The 26,377-nt window shown below is 44.4% G+C and overlaps 1 protein-coding gene across 1 annotated transcript in view; it reads right to left on the reverse strand.

Moving 5' to 3' along the window:
• RNF123 (ring finger protein 123) overlaps window positions 1–26,377 on the reverse strand; it is a 2,099,603-nt gene that overhangs the window by 1,777,694 nt on the left and 295,532 nt on the right. The window contains exon 6 of the mRNA XM_086938772.1: window positions 2,454–2,508. Within this exon, the coding sequence (XP_086794898.1) occupies window positions 2,454–2,508 (55 nt within the window). The remainder of the gene's footprint in view (window positions 1–2,453; window positions 2,509–26,377) is intronic.

A 26,377-nucleotide genomic window follows, 5' to 3' on the forward strand; every position in this document is an offset into this window, starting at 1 on the left:
GCACACCCAGAGCTCTGGACTGTACGTCTTCACTCCTTAGCATACAATCAAATACTGCACTCTCATTACGTCATAACCCTTTAATAACCACACTTTCCCAACAAGTTACATAGATCCTTGCTGAGTCCACCCAGAACCGCAAATATCCTAGAGCACATACTCTCATGACACTACATGGGTGATGCGAGGCAACTAAACTGTAATTAAAGTTAAAGACAACAGCCCTTCTTGACCACCATACATGTAAGAAATAAGGGAATCCAATGCACATAAAAAGGTGCACGAGGACCATAAAAATGGTCATTATTAGCTCAGTCATAAAAGAGGTTCTCTCTGTACTTTTGACAAGTTCCTTTGCTCATGACGGATTCCTCACCCCACCCTTAGGTAGTATGCTTCTTCACAGCGTACCTTCTCACATCAGCCCCAGAGGTTGCTGGTATGGGTTACAACTCCCTTCATGATGGCCCTATGGGAGCTGTTGGTGAAGTAAGCAGAGTGCAGGGTAAGTGCTTAAGGAGAATAATAAAACTACCTCCTGGTAGACAACAGAAACTTTATTGTGGTGATCCCAGAGGAAAGATTAAAACTGACATGAAAGTTAAACTTCAACTCAATTTATGCAGGGTCAACGTGTTTCTGACTGGTTCATGACCTTACAAAGAGATTCTAGGCATTTTCCAGGACCAATATCTTGGATCTTCACTCTGTCAAACACTGGGGATAAGGTGCGTGTACAAGTGTAAAGGTGTATAGATAAAGGAGTAAATACAGACCATGATCCACATTAGTTGCGGTAGATGTCTATCACTGTCATCACCACCAAACATTGGGCGTTAAACCACAACTCAAGCCTTTTTAACAAACCCCTTCACCTTGATTAACTGCCAATGAGCAATAGGGGACCACATCAGCCTTGCTCTGGTTTGTTAAAAAGGCTTGATTTGAGGCTTAGTACCCAAACTTTGTAGGCAATGAGGATCGTGGACATGTACTGTGGGTCACTGTTTTACTTTATCCTTTATCTAGACACCTCCACACTTGGGGGAGAGGGTTTAGGGTGGGAGGACTAAAGACCTGGAGGCTAGACCACTGGGAACGAAGAGACTGGAGCACTAGGAAGCTCCTGGCATCAATTACAGAACTTTGTTTTAAAAAAAGTGTAGTGAAAGTGTTGTCTGATGTAGTAACATGGGAGGCCTTCAATGCCATCCCTTAAGGACTGTAATATCCTACATCATGTGAAAGAAGCAGGAAAGACAAAGGGAGGTAGCTGATCTTGAAGCAAAACTGACCGACTGGAAGGGGAAATACGCCCTCCTTAATTCTCCCACACTCCTACACACTCCTACACCGCATCTCCCTCACCTGGGAGGAATATTGTAGTCTGGTGGAGGACACGGCAAGGGCACTGATGTAAATATTTGTTGCACTATGTACTTTGTCACATATGTTCAATGTTTCTATCTGTTGACCACATTCAGGTCTACGTTGAATTTTGACAATATGTTGTAATGAATAATTCAAACTTTGTTTAAAAATTGACGTTTCGTACAGGTCTTTTCTGCCTATCATATGTTGTGTACGACAAATATTCTATAAACTATAAAAGTAACTGGTATAAATAAAAGTACCGTGTTGAAAACGACAAACAGCGTCTTCAACCTGCCTTGATTTTTGGCTGTGATTGAATAGTGAGAGGCACTCTTTTTTGATTACTGAATTTTTTCTATGACATTTGAGATGATCGAGAGAACAAGGAGGTCTGTATTGAATCACCCAATGAAGATGCCAGAAAAACAACAAACCCAAGGAGAAGTGACATAGCTAATTGCATCAAGGAAAAGACAGCATGGTTATCAAGTCTCAATATTGGGGACACTGAGACAATATTTAGAATGATTGGTGAGGCCTGGCCCTGTCTCCAAGTTCCCCAAATGTGGATGGGAGAAGTGAGTTAATGTGGGTGTGGAACTTCTTTGTAAGAAGATCTGCTGAGTTAAAGGCCAGGCTCAATGCAGTGAGATAAGCTCCTTTTACAAGCATTTGACTAAGCTGAGTTGGCTTTGAGTCTCAGTTCAAACAGCCAAGTAAAATTATCTTCATACCCAATTGCTGGCCCACCTCCACAAAAAAAAAACTCATATTCTGATCTCTCATTACATGTGCGCGGAAAAAAAAGCAACCGGCAATATCGCAATTTTTTTCGGTTTGGCGCAGTCCACAGCATTATTGTGCTTCATCTACAATCCAATGAATAATGCTTTTCTTTAGATATATTATTTTATATTAGAATATACATATATATTCTACGACACCCTTCTCTCCAAATTGTACAATTTTTTATACCAAAGTAAAAAGGAGCTAAACCACCACACTAAAGGAAACAAAAAAAATCATAAAAAAAGACTGGTCACTATCATGCTGTTGCAAAGTAAACCAGAAGCGCTTACCTTTATAGACACAGGTGGTGGCTCGGATAGAGCTGAAATTACTGTGACCTATAACCTAAACAGAGATGGGAAAGAAAGGTTAAATTACAAATGTTGAGGATAGCTCTTTTTCTAAAGGATTATGAGGAACTAAATGCCATTCAGGCCACAGTCACATGTGTGGCAGCCAGTCATTACATTAATTTAGTGACCATTTTTTTAAGGTTACAGCAGAATCCTCCTGAATAAGAGATGAAACAGCAGTTGAAGGCTTCTATCTTGCCTGACTGGCTAGGGGAGGAAAACTAAGCTAGTCTTATGAGATGAATGAATACATGTAGCAAAAGTCAAGGAAGTTTATGACAGGGCTATCACACTACATTTCAGTACACCTTTTGATGGTCTTGTGGAAAAGTACCAAAGAAATGGTCCGGATACTTTGCAGACACTTCCCATATACTTTGGGAATGTAGAATATATTTTCCAGTGATCCACATATGTGACCTTTCTCGATGCATATAAAACACATTTGAATATGGAAATGTGCTAAATACCAAGTACAGACGATGCATTCACTATTTAAACACAGTTTATCTTTCCATTACTAAATTCATTTTGAACTGTAATACATCCGTAAAATAGAACATTTTCAAGCACTCACTTAATAAGCAGGAGTTTATTTAAAATCACAACTCGCACCCAAAATATACTATTCATGAACTGAAACAGATGCCATCAGAATTGACTCTGATACCATCACCAGTGACATCACTAACCACTGATATTCTCAATGACATTACCATTGATATATAGCATAGATATGTTGTGTAATATAGTTGTGTTGAGAAGTCAAGACAATAACGGGCCCATCTGGGTTTCAACTTATTAGTTTCTTGGCAGGGGCACTAGTTGCAGACTGTGCAGCTTAACATAACAGGTGAATTTCAAAGCCTTTTGCGTGTTAACATGGAACCATAACGTCACCTATAACATCACTATTTTTTTTATTTATACCACAGTAACACAGATATAAAATATAGAATAAACTTTCTAACCGAAATATCGGGAATTCACAAATTCTTATGATCGCGAAAAACACCCCAAATACCTAAACCAATCTTGCGTTTCTTAACCCCCTTTACAGAGTACAAACTGAATTCTAAATGAAATAAATTGTACACTTTTGCCCGCCAACATTCAAACGAGGGAGGTTCAGATTGTAACCATTCAGTAGCAATACATAATCGAGCAACCGTCATTGCAAATAAAAACCAAATATCGATGTTTATACAAGAGACCCCTTTTCTAGTTCAGGCCCAATTTCCAAAAGCATAATAGCAGGGGTAATGCATATCGGAGTCCCAGTAGGCATGGTCAAAAAATTCTCAATTCCAAGCACAAATCTTGATAGTTCACAGTCCGTTCACCTCTCCACCTTTTCCGCACCCTACACTTCCCTTCCCTGCGGTGTCCCACAGGGCTCTGCACTATCCCCTCTCCTTTTTAATTTGTATCTCCAACCACTTTTAGCCTCCCTCCACAACTCCCCGGTCACAATTTTCAACTACGCGGACGACCTCCAGCTAATTTTTCCCATAGACTCCCTTCCTTCCTCCCGTATGAACTTCCAGTCCACCATGCTGACCATTGCGGAGTGGATGTACCACAGCCACTTAAAGCTGAACCCTACCAAAACTGAGCTCGTCCTGGTAGGAGGCCCCAATCACCCATGGAATTCCACCTTCTGGCCAACATCTCTGGGGACAGCACCCACTCCCGTGAGCTCAGTCAAAAGCCTGGGGGTGATCATTTCTGAAGATCTATCAATGAGATCGCAAATCAACGCGGTCACCTCTGCCTGTTTCTTCCACCTCAGGCGGATCCGCAAGATCAGCAGGTTTCTTACCAAAGAAGCCCTGACCCAAGTTGTCATCGCGCTCATCACCTCTAGGCTCGACTATGCCAACATTTTGTACGCAGGAATTCCTGCATGCCACCTTCACCGACTTCAGCTGGTGCAGAATCAGGCCGCTCGCCTGCTTTTCCGCCAGCCCAAACATCAGCAAGTCACTCCCCTCCTCCGCAGTCTGCATTGGCTCCCTGTTTCCAAACGCTGCACTTTCAAACTGGCATGTACTACCTTCAAGGCCCTTTCGGATGCAGCCCCCGCGTTCATCTCTTCGGCCTTATCCCGTCACATCCCTTCTAGAGCTCTTCGCTCAGCATCACTAAATCTCCTAGATGTCCCCAAATTTAAAAGAAAAAAGCACGGTGGCCTGAGCTTTTCTGTCCTGGCCCCTTCCACCTGGAACTTTCTGCCACCTTCACTCCGTCTCTGCCCAAAGTACGACTGTTTCCGCAGACTGTTAAAAACCCTGCTCTTTCAATCCGCATATGAAAAACCCTCCCACTCTGGATCACGTTACCTGTCAATGCGCGCCAAGAAACCGATGGTGATAGAGCGCGTTACAAATAATTTTTAACGTAACGTAACGTTTAACGTAATGTAACATAGTTTACAAAAACTGAAAAAAATATGAAGGCTATCCGCCATATCAGCCGCACATCGAAAACATTTGCCATCATGCCCTCCCTCCACTTAAACATATGTGCTGGCGTATAGTACAACCTAAAAACAGTTTTGAAGCATTGCACTTTCAAATTGGCAGACAATAAAGCTCCCCTGGATCTTATAAGGACATTCATTATACATATATTTTCAACCCCCAATATTGATGATCATTTGGAGAAGTGTTTTTCTAGGTCATCTAATCTATAGGATAATAATATCTTGTATAGCACTCCAATCTTCTCCTGCCACATAACAGCTTCAACAACTAAATTAGGTGTGCCTGAAACATTTCTCCAATTTATAAAATCTCGAATTTGGAGAAATTTGAAAAATTGAAGAAGATTTGATAGGTTATACGGTCTCCCTAGATCTTCATGAGATTTAAGAGGTCCACCAATTGCAAAAATATCCCCTAATTGAAAAAACCCCTTTGTCCTCCATCCATGGGTTACGCTATCCGAAAAAATAGGGGGAAGACTTTTCACCACATTCGTGGGGGTATACTGAGAGAGTTTCTGCAATAAGCATAGCTTGCGAATTCTCTTCCATACTTTAAAAGCAGACTCCAACACTTTGAACCTAGTTCGCTTAAAGTATCTGCCATCAATTTATTTTAAAGAAACATTGTCTTGCCTCCGAACCGAACAAAATCTGAAAAATCGAAGGAGCCTCTGCCCTATTACCTGGATCTTCGCCTGTCAATAACACCCTCATCTTTATCAAAAAGCATACATAGAAATACAGAGCAAAGTCAGGGATAGCTAAACCCCCTGTTCAATTGGTAGAGTCATAAATCTAATGGCACGTCTAGGTTTACCGGGTGCCCAAAGAAATTTAGCGCAGATGGATTGGAGATGTTGCAATTGGGCAGCAGATACTTCCGGAAACTGCCCCGATTCGAGATTGGCAAGGTGGCGCCCGCAGCAGCGGATGCATAGGCTGTCTGTTCCTGCCGGACCTTGCGGAGAGTATTGCGAGGGGAGAAGCGAAGGAAGAAGTGACTTGATGTTGCTGGCGGCGCTACTTTGTAGCTATACTGAGATACGAGATCTGCTACTGTGTCATACTGCCTGACACTCACCGTTCGGAGATTTTGCGGTGCCTCCAGCGGGCTTCCTGGCTCAGAGGCTGCTGAGGACGCTGATGTGGGAAATCCTTCCCGGATTGCTGGCCGCGCTGACCCGGACTCGACGTTGCTTTTTGGCGTTCTCACTCGGCAATCAGCGCGGTGTCTGGAGGGTGTTGCCGACGCAGTGTGTCGAGCGGGAGGAGAGAACAGGATTAGGAATGCCTCTGAAAGGAACAGGGGGAGACCCCGCGCTCAGGTCGACGAGACCCCTGACGTGACCACGGTGCCAAGTGCGGAGGTGAGAGCGGGCACTTCAGTCGAAGGGGAAAAAGTTGGTATAACTGTAGCGTACGACATTGTGGTTACAAAAGCTAGGGGGGGCTTGACTGACAAAAAGAAGATCCCGCCGATATTTGCTGCCGCTAAGGTCAAACGTAAGGGAAAGCAACTTGCCCTCGCCCCGGAAGGGGGGGCTAATTTGGTTGAACAGAATATTGCGGCACTACCCGATGCTGGAGGATTGGCGATTACGGGGAGCACGCAGGATATAGTGAATATGGCGGCTATCAGCAAAGTAGTAGTTGGGGATGAAGGACAAAAGGGTATTGAGAATACTCAAACCTATATGTTAGCCACCTTACCGCCTACTCATGATATTACTCTGGATATTAATATGCCGGATTTGGAAAGCCATAACACCTATGTCGGTATTGATACAGGTGTATTGGGGTCTAATCAACTACCCCTTAATGTCTCATCTAATATACAAATTAAGGATCAAGCACTCGGTCCTGAGGCAGAATCGGGGGATTTCCACTCTCTCTGATAAATCGACCTCTACTGGTGAGGATTTGGTGTCACAATATACTACTCAGATGAGTCTAGCTGATGGTAGCGACCACAACAGCCAGTTTATGTAAGAATCAGATGATCTTATAGAAGGTAGTTCTCACACGGTTTGGAAGAAGCTGGAACTGAACAGCAGTAAGGGGGATATGGTAAAGGCATCACAAGTTGCCGACCTCGCACAAAATGTTGGGGAAGACATATCTTTGGCACTAATTCACCAATCGATTATGTCCCACCGCGCAGAAACAAGGGAGGAGAGTCCGAGAGTGCAAAATCTCTGTTGGAAATTGTAAAACTCCGTCCGACGAATGACTAAATCTCATGCGAACTTTGTATCAAGATTTAATGAGGCAGAATCCCGGATATCCAGTCTAGAAGACGAGCTGGCCCAACAAAAAACTCTGACTGCTTCAATTCAATCAGTTAGGGATGACACTCAATGGAAGATGGCGGACTTGGAAAATCGAGCACGTAGGAATAACCTGAGAGTGCTTCAGATCCCGGAGGGGAAGGAAGAATCTGATCCTCGTAGATGAATTGTTTAGCTGTTCAAGAAGGCATTCCCCGAGCTGTCTAAATGGGACTGGGATAGGGAGATTGAACGTGCCCACGGGTTCCCTTTTAATGCTGGCCATTATGCTGGCCAAGCGAACAATAAACCTAGAGTTTTTTTTAATTGATTTTAACAGCTTCTTGGCAAGAGAAGAGGTGTTTAAACTAGCACGACCCGACAAAAGAAGAGCAGGTGCTGATTTTGAGTTTTTTGTTTGCCGGACTTCTGCCGATCTACGGTGGAGCTCCGATGGCAACTGAAGGAATTGATCTCACAATTCCATGCTAAGGGGGCCCAAGCATATTTACTGAATCCTGCAAAATAAAAGTGATTTTTAAGGAACACATTCGCTTCTTTACGAGCGAAGGGTCTGCTAAAGAGTGTTTGATGTCAATTTAGGGAGGCGAATCTCTTTCCCTTTTTTTTCTCTTTCTGTTAGAGTGGTAAAGGTGTTGTCGACCCTTTTTAGATCAGTTCATTTGTCCCTTCTTTTTCGTTAGGTGTTCTCCCTTCTATCTATTTTATAGGATACAGGGTTGTATCCTTTTATACTTTGGGTTCTGAGCTCTCCAATGGACGGTAGGGGGTTAAGGGAGCCTGCATCTACAGGACCATCGGTCCTAAAGCCTTGGGGGGGGGGGGGGGGTCTACGGAGCACGGGGTTAGGAGGAATGGGGGTCACTTGAGTGGGGTAAAAGGTGTAAAAAATCCACAGTATCCAGTAGAGAGCAACAAAGGCAAGGACAATTATTTTCTATGTCATATGTGAATATATGTTAGTTAGCATATTTACTATATCATGTATTAGTCGTTTCTTTTCTTTTTGACTGTTTTGACTGTCATGATGCTACCTAAGGGAATAAAGATTTGCTCTTTAAATGTTTCTGACCTCAATAATTGGAACAAAAGGAATAGGGTCGCTGCAGAATTGCGAAATATTCAGCCAGATGTGGTTTGTCTCCAAGAGACACATATACAGTGGAAACAGCGGTGACTGTTAGACACTCTTGGGTTTTCACTGGTGGTGTCTTTGCAGCAATCCTCAATGATTCAGGGCGTAGCGATTTTAGCTAAATCCAATGTTAAATCAACAGGGCGTACCCTTTCTGATAAGCTCGGCAGATGGGCTATCGCTGAATGTAATTTTGGGGATATTAAATTCAAAGTTTGCACCATATATGGATCCAACTTAGATGAAGCAATTATTATTGAGGAGTTAAATATAGAATTAGCAACTTGGGGGACCCTGCTGTTAATCTGCTGGGATATTAATATCAAGTTGGTAAATCAAGAGCTACAGAATGGACCCAGAAGATATAAAGGGCGCAAACCAGGGGTTTTTAAAGCCCTATATAATCTTGTAAATGATCATGCCATCCTTGATGTTTGGGGGAAATTACACCCGCTGAATCCTGGCTACACATTCTACTCTTTTCCTCACAAAAAGATGGTGCGCCTGGATTATTTTTTCACATCTGCCTCGGTTTTGGTAGGGGCTTCTTGCCAAATTTTTCCTAGGATTGCCTCGGATCATTCTCCAATAGTCCTAGAAATTGTCGCTGATGGATGTAACTCCAATCCCAATGTGTTTTCATTTGATCGGAACCTCTGCTCAAATGATGATTTTAAAGATCATATGTTCTGTTGGATTACAGAATTCTTTAAGAATAACAGACATTCTGCTCACAGAGCAGTTGTATGGGATTCGTTTAAAGCATATTTATGAGGGGAAGTTTTAAGTTTCAGCTTTTATCAGTTAAGAAAGAAAAAACCTGAGATGCAGGCACTATATTATGCTTTGAGAGCAGTGGAGTCTGAATTAACTTGGGGTATAACACTTCAGGCCAATAATATCAATATGTTGGAAGAGGCTGTTGTTAGAGCCCGGGCTAAAATACAGGGAGTGTGGAAGATGTAGATTGTTAGAAAATAAATGGCCTATAGAAAGGTGAACCATGAGTTTGGGGAAACAGTAGGCAGATCTTTAGTGCTACGGTTGCGCATGAAAGAGTCTGCTCACTGTATTAAAGCGCTGAAGGATAAAACAGGAACGGTCTGTCAGGAACCCTCTGGGATCCTTTCAATTTTACATCAGTTTTATACTGAACTGTACACGTCTCAGGTAAAGAAGGGCATTGATATTATTAGGTGTATGAATGGGGTTATATCATATTTAGATCCGGCGGTGGCAGCCCAACTCGAGTGCCCGATCACGATGGAAGAGTTAGAGCTGGCTGTCAATAGTTTAGCCTTAGGGAAGGCTGCCGGGCCGGATAAGCTCCCGGTGGAGATTTATAAGCTCTTCTTCAACTTAATTAAAGAGGCTATGCTAAGTACATATAGAGTTGCACAAGAGGGATATGCTCCTAAATCTTGGACAGAAGCTACCATTGTAGTTTTTAGTAAAAAGGTAAAGACCCAGAGCTGGTAAGGTCATACCGCCGGATTTCATTCCTATAACATTACTTTAACTGTGTTTTATTAAATTTCTTAAGATGTTTCCATATGTGAATTAGTGCAAAAACAACAGGTGATGGACAGAATGCAGAACAATGTGATACATTCACCCCAGTACAGAGATCTGGGCCTAAATCCATCGTTTTTTTGCTCACCATGCCATTCCAGTTTGAACCCAGCCATATGCAAATCAGTCTTGACCCTGTGCCCCCTGTGAATGATGCACTATTTGCACTAGCATAGTTATTTTAAATGCATTTTTTGGTGCATTTCAGAGTTTTCTTCAACAGAATATTGCAGTGTCATACCTGTGAGGGTGCCTACTATACATGCACATCCTTTGGTTGTGCGTGAAATGGCCTACAGCTATGCTCTGTGACAAATTCCCGTAAGTCCAACAGCTACTGTGCATAGTCTTCAAAAGTTCATGGCAGGGTAATGCGTATGGTAAGACCAAAACACTTCTTGAAATTCTTGATTTCAAGCTCACAGATTTGTATTTATTGATGAGCTTGGGCTTTATGCAAGTGTTTTGTAAAACACTCCTATGATAGCCCAGTGCCTCTCTTCAACCATCCTCACGGTACTTCGAGTATACTTACAGCTATACGTTTTATGTGTATACACTTCTTTGTTTTTATGAAACACACAATTTTAGTGAAACTTGCAGGTTCAAGAAATGGCACCCATTTACATCTACAAATCAGCAACTGTGGATTCTTGAATGTTCTGCAATTTGTAGTTTACCGTTAATTGAATGGACTTCTTTTTTCATGCAATTTTGCCTTGCCTCTAGGCACCAGTCTGTGCCCCTATTTTTGGCCTAGAGATTGGAGGATCAAGACTTGAAAGAAGAACAAGTTTCAAGTACCTCAGTGTCACACTGGATGAAATAGGGGGTAAGAACGCCCAGCTGGGCTCCTTGATACCGACTGCAAAACACCTGACATGCAAGATGGGCCAACTCAAAAGAAGTGTTGCTTGTCAAAACACAGAGATCCTTCTAACGGTGGCGGCGGCTAAGGTGATGCCCCAATGACATATGGCGCAATGGTGTTTAAGGACAACCTCTATGGGTGGTTAGACAAACAGCAATGTATCTGCGATTGGCGCATCTTTGACCTTCCAGATTGCACTAGCCAGTCACAAATAAGACTATAATTAAAAATTGCAAAAGCAGAATTTGATCCTAAAGGGTTAGAACGTATTGCTGAACGTTGAAAATGGCCCCAATATACACAATGAAACATCTGCTCATGGAGAAATTGAAGTCCCCTCATTCAACATGGGGTCTGCTTCTGGCAACCTCAATTTAGGCCTTAAGTGTGGAAGATCTACTAAAAAACAGTTTATCATCGAGAACCATAGCAAAATTGCTAACAAAACAAGCAAAGATAATCTCATGGGAACAGGACTTGAAGAACCAAAAATTCCAAACATCATGGCACTGGGCCGCAAACCTCTACTCTCTTGGCTCTCTACTTGATTAACTTTGCTCGCCACTCCCTTATCACACAAAGTATGCCCTTATGAGAATGTGCTTTGGTCTAAGAATGTAGATGGTGCGGCACAAAAGAAGAATTGTTTATACAAGCAAAATAACGATGGATTAAGCCCAGATCTGTGCATGGGGTGAATGTTTTGCCAATGTGCAACATTCCAGCCATCATCTTGTGTGTGCTTTTTTTTTTAGTACATGTAATCTGCATATGTGAATTCGTGAAACCCTTGAGGCTCTATTGGCTCCGACTAATACTTTGAATTCTAAACATAAGGACATGCAGGGCTTCTGTCCTTACCGGGGTACAAGGAGAATCATGTCAGCTATCTGGGTGTTTCATAAAGTTTATGAAATAAGTGACAGGAAACCTAAAAATGCCCAAAATGACGGTTGAAGTCGAGGAATACATCAACTACAAATTTGCTTGAGGCACAAACTAAGTCCTATTATTTGAAGCACCTTATATTACAAGCACGCCTGAGGCACATGCCCTACAGAGCCGAACCCACCAATAAGGAACTACGAAGCAGCATGCTTTTTTTAGGTCTCGCCTAAGCAACGCGCATGCGCTGCATAGGAGAGGACCTCACGTCATCGATGAGCTTTTCTCTCCAAAAACGTGCATGCGTTGCATTGCTTTCTATTGCAACGTGTGCACGTTTGGTGACCTCGCGGGTGAATCGCGCAGGCCCCATCCTCTCTCTCCCCCCCGCCCCTGCTGCGAGGCTCGCACGCGCGCTTGTTAGGTCTGGCCGCCGTGGCTTGGAAATGAGCAGCCTTCTTGCGCTTTCACTTTCGTCCGCTCGTAACCAACTCCCCCGCCCCCCACAGCCCCCAACCGCTGCTCACCTCAGGGTTTCACGCACCACAAAGTGCTCAAATTGAGCACTGAAATTACCCCAAATTTTAAGTAATTAACGGACATGCAAATCTGCCATTTTGTGTTATATTTTAGAGCGGAATGCATCAATTTTTGGATCAAGGATGCATGTAAGCAAAAGCACCACAAACAATTTCCATTTGCATTCTGCTGTTCCGTAGTCACAGTCAATTTTTTTTACCACGAATGGCGTGAAATTATGCTAAGAGGCATGCATAATGGTGTCATTTCTTGAATTTCAGTAATACAGGTGTAATGTTAAATTCCCCAAATCACACAAATGTATGCAGCTCTATTGCTTTCAAGATATTGAAGTCTAGATGCATGTGTGCTTTGTGCAGGCAACGTACGCGGAAATATCAGGGAAATTAATTGTAAACAACCTACCCACGAGACCCCAAAACAGTCCCGCAAACTACCAAGAAAACAGCCCGCACACTGACCTACAGACCACCCATCTGGCGCTGCCGGATTGCTCTATAGGTCAACCTGATCTTGGGTACTCCTGTTTTTAGTGTCCTGACTCTGCTTTCCTTGGCCTTGCTGTCACATGCCCTCATCTACCTCACACTGCAACCGTACAGTGCACGGACGGAAGTGCTTGTGACTATCGGTGCGCATTCCTTCCTTTGACTTGTAATTGGACGCAGCCCTCGCAATCGGGTCTCGTGCCAGCGCACCAGCCCTGGGCGTGTGGCATTGAGTGTGGGGTGGAAGCGCAGATGTTTAATTGTCTGGCATTGGCCAAGGCGAGGTCGTGTCAGGCCGCCCGATGCAGTATTTGTAATTATCTCCATATCCATATTATAGGCGCACTCTGGAAAGGTACAGCCCTGGACTGACCCTGCTTTTATGACTGACTGGGAGTTGCGCCCGTTAGTGGTTTGGGCTATATTCGTTTAATTTAATCCCCTTTCTTCTCAACATTTGCTTCACTGGCCCCAAAACAATCCTAAAAGTCTCACGCATTTCCTATACCGCTAGCCTCAAACGCCTCTGTTCGAAGACATTAACCGTGTAAACGCCTAAGTAGGCCTCCATCATATCTTTTTGTGCTTTATATAACCGCAGGGTGGATAGTCAAATCCCCCATTACAGAGCCCTTCCGATGAATTCACTGACATCAGTGCAATCACACTTGAGTTATAAGCAATACCGTAGAAATGGATGGATGTTTAAAAGATTTCATAACTCTCAGGTTTTAAAGGTCAATTTTGTGGTATTCCATCATCATATGGGCTCCACAAAATGGTGCAAACTTAACATCAAAACTATTGTGCTGTAGCCAAAATATTGAGGACCAAAATTTCAATAAGATAAGTATTTATAGAATTTGTTTCTTTTAATTAACTCCACATATATGTACGTTAACAATATACATATCTTCATGGTATGTAGAAGTGGACTTAAGAATAGTACACCCATAATTCCCTTTATGCATTCACCTTCTCCAGATTCTGGTCTCAATATTTTGGCCAGAGCATGACATTTCTGTAGTCGATATTTCAACATAATCCGGTCTTGTGAGTAGTTCATCTGGCCAGTGCTTTTTTCTTTTTTACTTTTTATTCTGAAGTGTTTGTTCCTGTTTATTAGATTATGAATTCAGGATGACAAGTACCACATAACAGACACTGGACTGTACTACTTAGGGATCTGAAGTTGTTGACGTCAAAGTCTTAATTTTTGGGAAATGACAAGACTGCATGCATGTAGGACACTTAGAACTTCTCCTTGCCAGTAAGGACTTGATAATGGCGAGCACTTCTTAGCTGAAGGCTTTGTCAGGGCCGACTCTAGGGTGGTGCAACTCTTGCCACCGCACCAGGTGCTGATTTCAGTGGGCACAGAATTTGCAAGTTTATTTTGATAAATATTCCCCTAAACATATTATGTTCCAGAATATGACTTGCAGTTGCTATCATGCCTGATCCCAAATACGTGTTTCTACTAAACATGGCTACTGATTGACAAAGCCTTTTACCATTTTCGAGCATAGTCTTTTAGCGTAGGCCGAGCAACTGCTTTAGTATTAGACATAAATAGTGTTCAAAATATTGTTTATGAAAATTTTAGGCAATTAGATGTAGATCAGGTGTCACCAAGCTCTCCATTTGAGTATATCGAGTATGACGCAACCCTACACTTGTGACTATCATATTTCAAATTGCCCTAAATTGATGGATATACATAAAACCTATTCCCTTGCGGGTATCATATATTGCGTAGTTGCGCACTTAGTTTGATATCACATGGTCTTAACACTTGCTAATTGCACTGTCACCACATCCACCTCTTGAACCATGGCCAGTTTATCTACTGAGACCTGCTGTCTCATCAAAGCAGGCAGGTACATTCAAAGTCCTTTGCTTAGCTCATATATCCTTCTATGGCCAGACGTCCCACAAACTGTTCAAGTTGATGATACACTACTTGCCAGCCAGGCAACGAAGGGCAGCTTCCACCAGCAACCCAACGCCACATGTTTAGCATGATACACAAGCAAGGACCTTTCATATTTAATTCTCTATTACCACTTCATCACTCCTGATGGTGTGAAGAAGCTCCCTAACTCAAAATGCACAGCTTCAACCTCCATGTATAAGAATTTGCAAAACATATTTGCATAAGATGCCTACTGCAAAATGAATAACACAGCTTGAAAACAGTATCAAAAAGCATTGGCATATCCAATAGGTCTCACTTTTGGAACCTTATAAGTATTTAGTTATGCAGCACAATATCCTTGGTGCAACAACATCAACTGTTGCATGGCTAAGCACTTATAAGGTCCCAAAGGCGAGACCTATTGGCTATGCCAATGCTTTTTTTTTTAGACAGCTCATTGCACTACCATCATTTACAAGCCTGTTTATGTTTTATAATCAAAGCACTTTAAAGCAACCCATCGCCACCGCATAAATTACAAACTTGCATGAGACACAAATCACGCATTATTATTGAAAGCATGACTCACTTTTGGATTTTAATAGACTGTACTTAGTGGGCAGCTCTTTAATGGTATGGACTTTCGCCGATCTCATTGTAGTGCCTTCTTTTATTAAACTCTGCTTTTGTATGTTCTTATTCTGCTTTTATTCTTTCAGTCCTTTCATCAATAAACATCAATAAACTTTACTTACTTAGGCCTAGAGCTGGTTACTGAATCAATTATTTTCTATGCGAGTTATTTTTCTACCTTGCGAAAATTGCAAGTCTGGGCGATTTTGTGGATTTCAGAAAGGAGCCAATCTCATGCCTGTTAAAATTCAAAAGTACAGGACAGAACAAGCGAGTTTCCTGCTTGTGTGTTGTTTAAGAGCTAAAACTGACAAAAGAAATAATTTTTTCAAGCCCACCTGACCCCTATTTCAGACACTAATATATCAAAAACTACTGATGGATTTATATGGATCAAAAAAACAAGTTTGGTGGGATTCCATTGAGTGTTTTTTGCTGTAGCAAAATCATTTTTGAACACCCAGATACAACTTTTTCCCCTCCAAAGATCAGAACAACATCTGGCATGATGAAAGTTACCTGGTTTCCCTAGGGCAGTTGATCGCAAACATTTTACAACCATGACCCACTTTTTAGAAAGTCAAACTTTCGAGACCCACCTACCTTTTATGAACATGAGGAGGTGCGATTTTGGAATGTAACCAAAGCACTCGTGGTAGCGCATTCTCATTTGGAGAGAGAAGATTTTCCATTGAAATGGCCACTAGCTTTGCACATTCATACAGTTTTACTAATAAAAAGTATATAGCACACAAATGGTAATATTTGGAAATCTGGATTTGGTTACTATTTATCAGTTTTGCTTCACCAAGTGTCTGGATTTGTTTTCAACCTATTCAAATATTTGCTTCCCGCACTTTTTAGAATTGTAAAAAATGTGTTTCATTTTTGCTTTCCTAACTGCTTAATGCATACTTAGAGGTATTTATATTTTGTTGTGTGATGCGAACAATCTATGTGCTACAGACTTTCCTTTCAGACTCCCTGTACTCCAGCAACAATGTCACATAATTCACTTTAAAAACTACACTCACTTTCCAGTCAGAGAAAGAAAAGTAAACACCAAACACCATATTAAAAAAAAAGACATAAGCTGAAATTTGTCAGAAGAAATAACCTCATTTGACCTCTAAATTTGATACCTCAAATGTGACAAGAGAACATCATTATTTTTGGTTCTGACTTTTAGGATCCTCCAAAATTCGGCTTGCAAACCAGCGGTGGGTTGCGACCCACAGTTTAGGAAATGCTGCGCTAGGGGTATGTGAAACATACAGATACATTATATAGCACCAAAGATTTAAGTAAACAACAAAAACCCACACATTTTTAATAATATGTCTGACTGAACCATGACTACGGAGGTGCCATATGCAACTCGGTTACAGGACAGGCATACCCACACCATTTTTTCCAGAAAAGACAATTTTGAAACAAAACCTATTTTGGGTAGACCATCTGCAGGCTACATTTTTACACAGGGCGAAAAGACTACTAGTCTCAAAGATGCTAATTCTAGTCCAAAAATGTCACAACATAAAAAAAGTAACGAGAAAAAAACTCTTTTAAAAACGTTTTGTTAAGTAAACATAAAATTTACAGACAAAACTGTTTATCAAAATCTGCGTTTTCGCCCTGTTAAGTAAAAAACCTGATTGGGCCCCTAAAATGTTCAGCTATGGTTTCCACAGTACACAATGCTCTGTCGGGATCGGTAGTAATTATAGCCACGTCATCAGCATAAGCAAATAGCTTAGTGTCCCAACCTTGCAAGCTAACAGGGATAATGTCAGTGGAGGCCTCCAGCACGCTAAGGAAGGGATCTAAATATAGTGCGAAAAGGAAAGGGTGAGGAAGGAGACCCCTGCCTTGTTCCCCATCCAATTGAAAATGGCTCAGATTCTTTCCCCATTAGTCATAAGCGTGCAGGAGGGTTAGAATACAAAACCTGTATTGCATTGATATAAAATACCCCAAGGCCATTAGCCTCCAAAATCCTCCAGAGATAGCTCTATGACACCCTGTCAAAAGACTTCTCCGCATCCAAAACAGCAACCCCCATGGGCTTCGCCAGGACATCTATGGCATAAAATAATGAGATTACCCGCCTAACCTGGTCTACCGTGCCCCTCCCCTGGATAAAACCATGCTGACGGGCTGAAACAAAATGCTGCATTACATTATTCAACAGGGTTGCAAAGATTTTAGAACATAATTTGGCATCGCTTTTAAAAGTGTGATAGGTATATAGGACCCCAGGCTGATAGGGTCTTTACCTTTCTTTAAAAAATAATTACCATGTTGGCGGTGCCACAAGAGCCTGGTGGTGCAGGCCCATCCCTAACTTCCCTAAATAGTCTGAGCATTTCCTGATAAATCTCTCTATAAAAGACTTTGTAGAACTCTAAATGTATACAGTCTGTTCCTGTAGCTTTACCTGCTGGGAGGGTCTGGAGAGCCATCCGAAACTCTTCCTGGGGGATATCCAACCCCAGTAAAAGACCCTCATCCTGGGAGACCCTGCCACAAAATCCAGCTGTTCAACATGCACTTGGGGATCCCCTACAGGCGGACCCTTACACAAATACTCAGCAGGATCTCAGACTACTCTTCCTTGCAAATTCCTGACCTGCTCAAAATGCCCTGCCGCCACCTGTTGTCTTGCCCTGACAGCCAGATATTGAGTCATGCTTTCACTATATTCATAGCATTCCTGCCTCTTGGCAAGATACCTCCCCATAGTCTTCTCAACATTAAAATCATTCAGACCAGCTTTAGATATAGCAATTGAGTTCAAAACTGGAGATAAATCGCTTCCCCTAGCCACAGTGCAGATTAATTCTGTCTCTAGGATGCCGAGTTTTTGATAGAGCTCTCTGTCCTGTCCACCTCTTTTGGTTATCCAGGTTATACCGCAGTGTTTCTCCCCTCGCCGACGCCTTAAAAGCATTCCCAATCATTCCTGGGGGAGCAATGTCCCTATTATTATTGAAAAATTACTCGAGCCAGGCCTTCATATATTTGATATATTCTTGTTCTGATAGGAGTGCCCTCTCAAACGTCCACCTCCTATACTCCTTTCTTAATCCTATAAGAGTGAGTTCCAGTACAAGAGGATTATGATCTGACACCACTCTGGGGAAGAGTTCCACCTGGGCCTCCTCAAGTAAAAGCGGTGAGACTAGAAAATAATTGAGTCTAGCAATCTTGCCATGAAGAGCAGAATAATATGTATATCCAGGCTCCTGAGCTTTCAGACTAAGCCATACATCCACGAGTACAATATCCCTGAGAAGATTCTTCAAAGACCTCAAAGATTGCGATTTACGCTTCATACTGGATGCCCCATGATCCCCAGAGGCTCCGCTGGACCCGTTAATGTTTAGGTCCCTAGAGAATACATATGGTGCTGGCCCGGAGGGTAGTTCAATAGCTAAACAATTCTGTAAATCAGGGTAATCTAACACTGGGTCATAGACTGAGCATAGTGTAAAGGAGCCTGTGCCCCCTCTGCATTCCACTATTGCCCATCTACCATTCTTAGCCACTGCCTTTCTCCAAGGCGTAATGGCATTAAGTGACATTAATATCGCTACCCCCCTAGTCTTAGCATCATGAGTTGTATAGGCAGCTACTTTTAACCTCAGAGTTCAGCATATTACTATTGTTTTGTGCTATGTGAGTTTCCTGAAAGCAATACACGTCTGCTTGTAGAATTTTTTTTATCTTCTTGAACTTTTCTCCTTTTAGCACTATTATTTAGCCCACAAATGGCGATGCAAAGCTTAGCCATTAAACCTATTCATTATCTTAGCCAACCAGGTTTCCCTGTCATATTTAACAGAGGCATTATACTGCCACAGAAAGCTCCCCAATCCAATCTTATTTACACACTGTTCTTTAACCCCTTCCATGCTGGTGACGAACCCCAGCCGTCATGCACTACGGTGCTCGTGTGCTGATGACGGCTGGGGTTCGTCATGGCCCGCCCCTGTTCGTTTGTTTACCGCACGGGGGCGGAAACGGGCCAGCAGGGAAGGGGTTAACCTTTAATGCTACCAGATAATCTTAAAGAAAAACAAGCCTTAGCTGCAATTTACATACAAACTTTTCAACAAATGCCCACTCCAAAGCCCACCGACACCCTCTAGCCTCCCTGCCTCCCCAATCATTGAAAACAGCCAGACCCACCAGGTCTGTATGGTAGAGATAGCAAGAAACATCGCAGTACCCAGACCTAAAGCCCCCTTCACACCCACTGAACCCAGCCAGCCAAAAAAGTGCACATATTATATAAAATGATATCAAAAGGAGAAAAAAGAAAGAAGGGGTGAAAGTGAGGTATACCATCTGTATTAGAGAAACCCTGCACTTATAAAGTCTAGCCCAGACCCTTTTAGCTGGTACACCTTTAAGATCTATACGCTTCTTTTCTCAGACAGAGCCTGATCCAGATACACATTGGCTTGTAATTCAGAGGTAAACAAATTAACAGACCCTCTGACTATTGTTTGCAGCCTAGATGGGGCGAGCAAAAACGCCTCAAATCCGGCTCCTTGATAAAGCTAGATTATCTGCTGTAGTCGCCCACTACGTTGCACTGTTATATGGCAAAAAAATTGTCTTCTAGTCTCAGGGTGAGCTTGCTCAAATATAGCCTGCTGTAGCTTAAAATTACCGAGAAAGACTAGGATGGTCCTCGGCTGTTTTAGATCTCTGCTAGGCATTTTATGACGGGCAAATGGAAACCGGTGTACCCTCTGGACTTCACGCTCCCAATCCCACCCTGAAAAATCTGAGAAAGCTTCTTTGAGAAGGTCCAGATTAAAAGATCGAATGTCAACCCCTTCCAAGCCTTTTTTTGATCCCGAGGAAATGGAGGTTGTTTCTTCTCTGACAATTCTCCAGATACTCCAGTTTCCACATGGCGTCCGTTAGTGGAACATCATGAGATTTTGTCTGCTCTTTCACAGCAGTCAATTCAGTTACAACAGCAGAATTTCTCTCTTCCATGGTGTTAAGCCGCTCGCCAATCTCCATAAAAGATGTAACTACTTTCCTTACTGCTCCTTCCAGTTCCTTAGTAGCCTGCCTTGCTTTCTTTCCATCGGCCCATGTCTCTGCCAGATGTTCTTTAACTGACACTAGGATCAAGCCCAAGGCAGGGTTTGTATTAGCTATCCCTTTAGCTTGCTGACAGACTAAAGAGGCTTCTGCCTGAGCAGGAACCAAATCAGCAGGTCCCTGTATCCTTGTATGGGATTAATCCCACTTCAGCCCAGAGCCTCACTCCTTGCAACCTCCGGGCGTATCTCAACCCAGCTGCTGTGAGGCCAGCCCACAACCTCAGGGCGCCACAGAGAGACCGAACTGGCCTCACGGCCAGCACGCAGAGACTGCTCCTCCGGCAGATAGCTCTAAATGCTCCTGATGTTCTCTGCACACAGACGGCGCTTGCACCCTCTCCCGATCCTCTCGATCCGGCCAGAATCCCGGTAGCCCTGTGGCCAGTCCACTCATTTGTGATACGCAGGTACGCCCTCCTATGGGTGATTCGGGAGGCAAAAGGGTGGGAGTTCCGCTGCAGTGATCCTAAGCGATCACCATCTTGCTTTCCACTTTGATGCTATTCCTGTGGCTTGCTAATCCTAATAAGAGGCATTCCAATACTGGGAATTCTTACAGATCAGGTACATTTGGTGCATTAACTGGATGAAATAAAGGAAGCACTCCAAAAATATTATAAGGCCCTCTACTCCAACACAAGATTGTGAGACAGGTCAGATATTCCCTCATTCCCACATGAGGTGGTTCTCCACGCACTACCCCTTTAAAAGGCTGAGGTGCTGGGGGATAACATCTCAGAGATAGAAGTTAGGGCCATAGTGAAGGGGATGTCTAGAGGAAAAACACCCAGCTCAAAGGGCCTACCGGTTGAATTTTTCTCAACAAATCTTAAGTCAGCTGGCCCCAATATTGGTAGAGATTTTTAACAGTGCAAAGAGAGCCCGTGCCCTACGTACCTTCACTAGAGAGTTAATGTTGGCAGCACTGTATAAACATGGCAGAGACAGAGAGGAGGTTTCTTCCTATGGAACATTGTCAATGCTTAACGTGGACTATAAGATATAATTTATGCAGAGACTGATTCACATCGACCAGAATGGGGTTATAACTGGGGAGGAGGATTTAAGGAATGAACACAACTACAATATACTAAACCTACTCCAAGTGTCTGAACTAGCCCCATCATCTCAAATTATTATACAGTGGGGAAGGGTGCGAGGCAGGACTGCCCTCTGTCGCCTCTCCTCTTTGCACTAGCGATAGAGCCATTGGCCTGCAGAATGAGGCAGGGAGATCTATTCGAAGGCATTTTAAGACCTAACAATACATATTATATTTCCTTGTATGCAGGTGACATGTTGTTTCTGCATGATATGTATGTAGACATCAAGAAATTCACCTGTACCCTTAACAGGTTTGAGTATAATTCAGGGCTATGAGTGAAGTGGAACAGATCTAGGGCCAGATGTACAACCTGCCAAATAGCGCCTCACAAATTGTGTCACATTTGCGACTCACAATTTGCGAGGCGCTATTTGCCATGTACAAATAGTGTGTTTAACACTGTTTGCGATTCCCAATGGGGTCGCAAATTGCGAGGCTCATGAATATTAATGAGCATCTCGCAATTGGGAATGACAGGCCCTCCCAGGGATCGTGGCCTGCTGGGCTCAGCAGACCACCATGTCGGGGACTTCTTTTAAAGAAAGCAGCTTTTTTTTTTAGGTTTCGCCTGGCGTTCACTGCGCAGCAGTGTCACGCAGGCGACATTTTTTGATCTCCAGTATGGGGCTTTAACCCGCCTCTCTCTTCCATTGGCTAGCTCCATAAATGGAGGCTAGCCATTGGAAGAGAGATGTGGCAATCATTCTCGGAGCAGATTCGTGGGCGTTTCTGTGTTTTTTTAGCCCCGCCCCCTTTTGTCCATCATGCAGCGGTGGGCGTTTGTTTATTTTTATTTTTTTCCAAGGTTTGTTTTTGTCATTCCTCCGAAGATGGCGCCCGGGCAGTAGCTTACTTGCGAAGCTCCGCTGTGCCGTCTTGAACCAGCGGACGTGGCCGCTCCGGGATGCCGGTTTGAAACTTTCGAGTTCGTATATTCCTCCTGTAATGTACCTTTTGCTACCTCGTGTATTTTGTTTGCTCACAATTGTCACTTTTGCCTCATGTAACTTAACGTCTGCTTTTGTAATTTGTTCACTCGTAATCTTCTCATGTATCATTTCTGTTTCTATTGTGAAGCGCTGGATTTAGCAGTGTCACTGCTGTGTTATAGAACTCGTCTAACTCGACTAAGTTCCTGTTGCCCGGAAACAACATCATGCACAAACAAATGGTGCAGGCGGCACCGGCTCGGCTACTCAGACTCTGTCCTAGTCTGCTGCAGGGGGGCCGGGCTGCCCTCTGAGTCGTAATACTCAGCTGTCTATCATCGCACCAGGGGGCCGGGATAGATGAACCCGGATGTGCCGGCCCGGCCGCCGCGATAGTGCCGTCAAGTCCAGAGGAAATAGAGTAAGTGCCGCAGAAGCGGCGGGGGATTAGCACGAGTGCAGGCTGCACGGCACGAGAAGCTCATGTCTCTCCGAGCGCCATCATGGCCGCGCGCTTTGACACTGCAGCTCGCACCTTGCCCCAGGCCCGCCTCTGGCAGCTGAGCTCCTCAGGTCAGCAGAGCGCCCTGGCGGCGGGGACAGACTCACTGCTGCTCTGGCCAAGCTGCGCCCAGGGCCGAGGTCGGAGGACTGCGGAGCGTGGCCCGGGGGTGACGTGGGCCGCGGCCCGGCGGCGGCCGAGGAGTGACAGTGTCCGTCGGGATGAAGCAGCAGGCTCAGCTGGCAGGCAGACTCATCAGAGTGGCCAGTGTTGAACCACATCGTGGCTGGGTGGGCACGGCAGCAGCTGAGCAAGTCACTTAGTAAGTGTGTCAGTCACTGACTGTCCCTGTTTTATTTATTTTTTATGTTATGCACTTTGCAGCGCTGCGTCACGCGGACAACTTACCCCGGGTGTCAGAGAGCGCTTCAACAACAGAGAAAACAACTCTGTAGTACTGAGGAGAAACTAGTTATGAGGCAAATTAATTACACAAAAAGCTTAAGCAAACGTGTTACATGAGGCATGAGGCATAAGTGACAATCATGAGCAAACAAGAGATAGCACAAACGCTGCATTACAGGAAAGTGGCATGATGATGTGACGCGTGCAAGTAAGGTATAAAAGTGTGCAAAGTTAGTAAGAAGTACACTAGAGCCAATAATAGTGCAATAAATGGCAGACACTCAAACACAAGAACAAACGTAACTTTACGTCGTAGGCAATGGTGGCACTGTCTGGTGCAAGTGTGGCAGCAAACAAAATGTAGGAGGTAACAACCATGTTAAGAGAAAAGTGACACTGAGCAGCAAGAGCTCAGAGCTGTTTGTTAACTTCTATGTAGCCACTTACCTCCCGTGACATGCGTTTATTTAAAAAAAAAAAAGGCAGAAAGCCTAGGCTGCGAATGTAGTAGGAACAGTAGTTTTCAAAGAAACTGGTTACCGGTAGGCCAGCCAGAAGGTGAGACACTCACTGTCACACAGCAGCAACCTACGCAGAGAGGTAAGCACTGAGCCTTCAGCATTATTACAGCCCATCCCCTTGGACCTTCTACAAAGAGCACTGCATCAGGTATTCTACTTGCCTCGGCGATTCACCCTCTCTTTCTTTCTTTTCACCCCCCACCCCCTCAGCATTCCCAGCCTCCGGATGCCCCATTTCCTTAGGGTTCAATTCTTGGCTGATGTCCCCCCTTCCATCCCGTGGGCCCCTTTTCACCAAGTGCTGCCCTCCACCTTCCTTCTCTGCTACCCCCACTTGTGCCCCAATGCACGTGGGTCCCACCTTCTTTCCCTGCCCTCCCCGCCCACACCTTGTGCCCTTTTCACCAGGCGCTGCCCCCCCTTGCCTTGGGTTCCACCTTCTTTCCCCCTACGCCCGAGCTTGTATCCTTTTTCACCAGGTGCTGCCCCCCTTGCCTTGGGTTCCACCTTCTTTCCCCACCCCGAGCTTGTATCCTTTTTCACCAGGCGCTGCCCTCCCTTGCCTTGGGTCCCACCTTCTCCCCCCGACCTTATGACCTTTTCACCAGTGGCTGCCCCTCCCTTGCGTTTCTCCTTCCTTCCCTGCTCCCGTCCCCACCTTTTGCCCCTTTTCACCAGGCGCTGCCCCCCCCCTTGCCGTGGGTTCCACCTCCCCCCCCTCCCCGCCACACCAACCGTGTGTCCTTTTTCACCAGGCGCTGCACCTTGCCTAGGCCTTCCTGTGTCCTTTTTCACCAGGGCTGCCCTCCCTGGCCTTGTTGGTCATTCTGCGCCATCATCACAGTGCCCTGTTATGTGTACCACTGTTCCTTACATTTAGACGTAAGCATCCACTTTACAAGATCTGGGTGGACTATAGGGCACCATTCTGTTTGCTTCAATACCCCTACGAACGTCATGATTAAAAACTAAAATCTGTAAGCGAGCAGATGAGCAGACAGAGCAATGTGTGTGTGATTTCGAAGCACGCGTGCAGCAGTCTGGGGTACATAATGCTAAGTGGAGATTTGTGGTCCAACAGTTCCATTAGAGCTACAGATGGCCCGAGATTCTTCTTTCCAGATGTGCCTCGCGCTTGAGCATCAGGCGGAGGCGCTGACGTCACGGCCCGTCCATTGTGGGATTAATGCGGGATATTGTTGCCAGGCTCCTCCTGCTCCTAATCTCAGGCCACGGGTCCCGGCAGGAGTCATTACAGTAATGGACGTTTATCGCCGTTTTTAATTTGTGGAAAGTCTGGGATTGACTCTCTTTTGGATAACAGTCAAATTCCAGCAGAACGAAAACATCTAACAAAGGGAGTCTGCTGGGCTGTATTTTAATGTGCCGTTTCCTATTTTATTATTATGTTGTGCACTTGTTGCTTGTGCTTGCTCCCCTACCCCCCCTCGTTGCTCATGCTTGCTGTCCTCCCCCCCCTCGTTGCTTGTGCTTGCTGTCTTGCCCCACCTCGTTGCTTGTGCTTGCTGTCCTGCCCCCCCTTGTGGCTTGTGCTCAGTCCTGCCCCCCCTCGTTGCTTGTGCTTGCTCCCCTGCCCCCAGTTGCTTGTGCTTGTTGTCCTCCCCCCTTGTTGCTTGTGCTTGCTGTCCTGCCCTCCCTCGTTGCTTGTGCTTGCTGTCCTGCCCCCCCGTTGCTTGTGCTCGCTGTCCTGCCCCCCTCTTGCTGTCCTCCCCCCTCGTTGCTTGTGCTTGCTCCCCTGCCCCCCGTTGCTTGTGCTCGCTGTCCTGCCCCCCTTGCTGTCCTGCCGTTGCTTGTGCTTGCTCCCCTGCCCCCCGTTGCTCGTGCTTGCTGTCCTCCCCCCTCAGTGCTTGTTCCCCTGCCCCTGTTGCTTGTGCTCGCTGTCCTGACCCCCTTGCTGGCCTGCCGTTGCTTGTGCTTGCTCCCCTGCCCCCCCGTTGCTCGTGCATGCTGTCCTCCGCCCACCCCCTCCTCATTGCTTGTGCTTGCTGTCCTGCCCCCTCGTTGCTTGTGCTTGCTCTCCTGCCCTGCTATTGGCATTGTAAATGACAATGCCATGTATTTATGTTTTTTAAAAAAAACAAATAAAAATAATGTCATGAGCAATGCCAATAGCTCTAATTTTTGCAAAGGGGAAACCGTTGCATTGTAAATGCTTGTTTTTAAATGCAGTTCGTTTTCTTTTAAAAATTAAACGTTTTCGATTCATATTTTAAGGGCCGGCAGTGATCCCTGCATGCATTTGTGGTCTACGAATGTCGGCAGCTTTTTTCAGCAAACCGGCATTTTGCTGGAAAAAGCTGCCGACCTTCGTAGACCACATTCGGAGTGTTCCTTACACGATTACTACATTCGGTGTCAGCGGTTAAAAGCGGTATCCTGTTATTTTACATCTGTGTACTTCACCATAGTGAAGGCAACACACTCCTCAAATATT

This window comes from Lissotriton vulgaris, chromosome 9 (genome assembly GCF_964263255.1).
Source record: "Lissotriton vulgaris chromosome 9, aLisVul1.2, whole genome shotgun sequence".
Classification (NCBI taxonomy): domain Eukaryota; kingdom Metazoa; phylum Chordata; class Amphibia; order Caudata; family Salamandridae; genus Lissotriton; species Lissotriton vulgaris.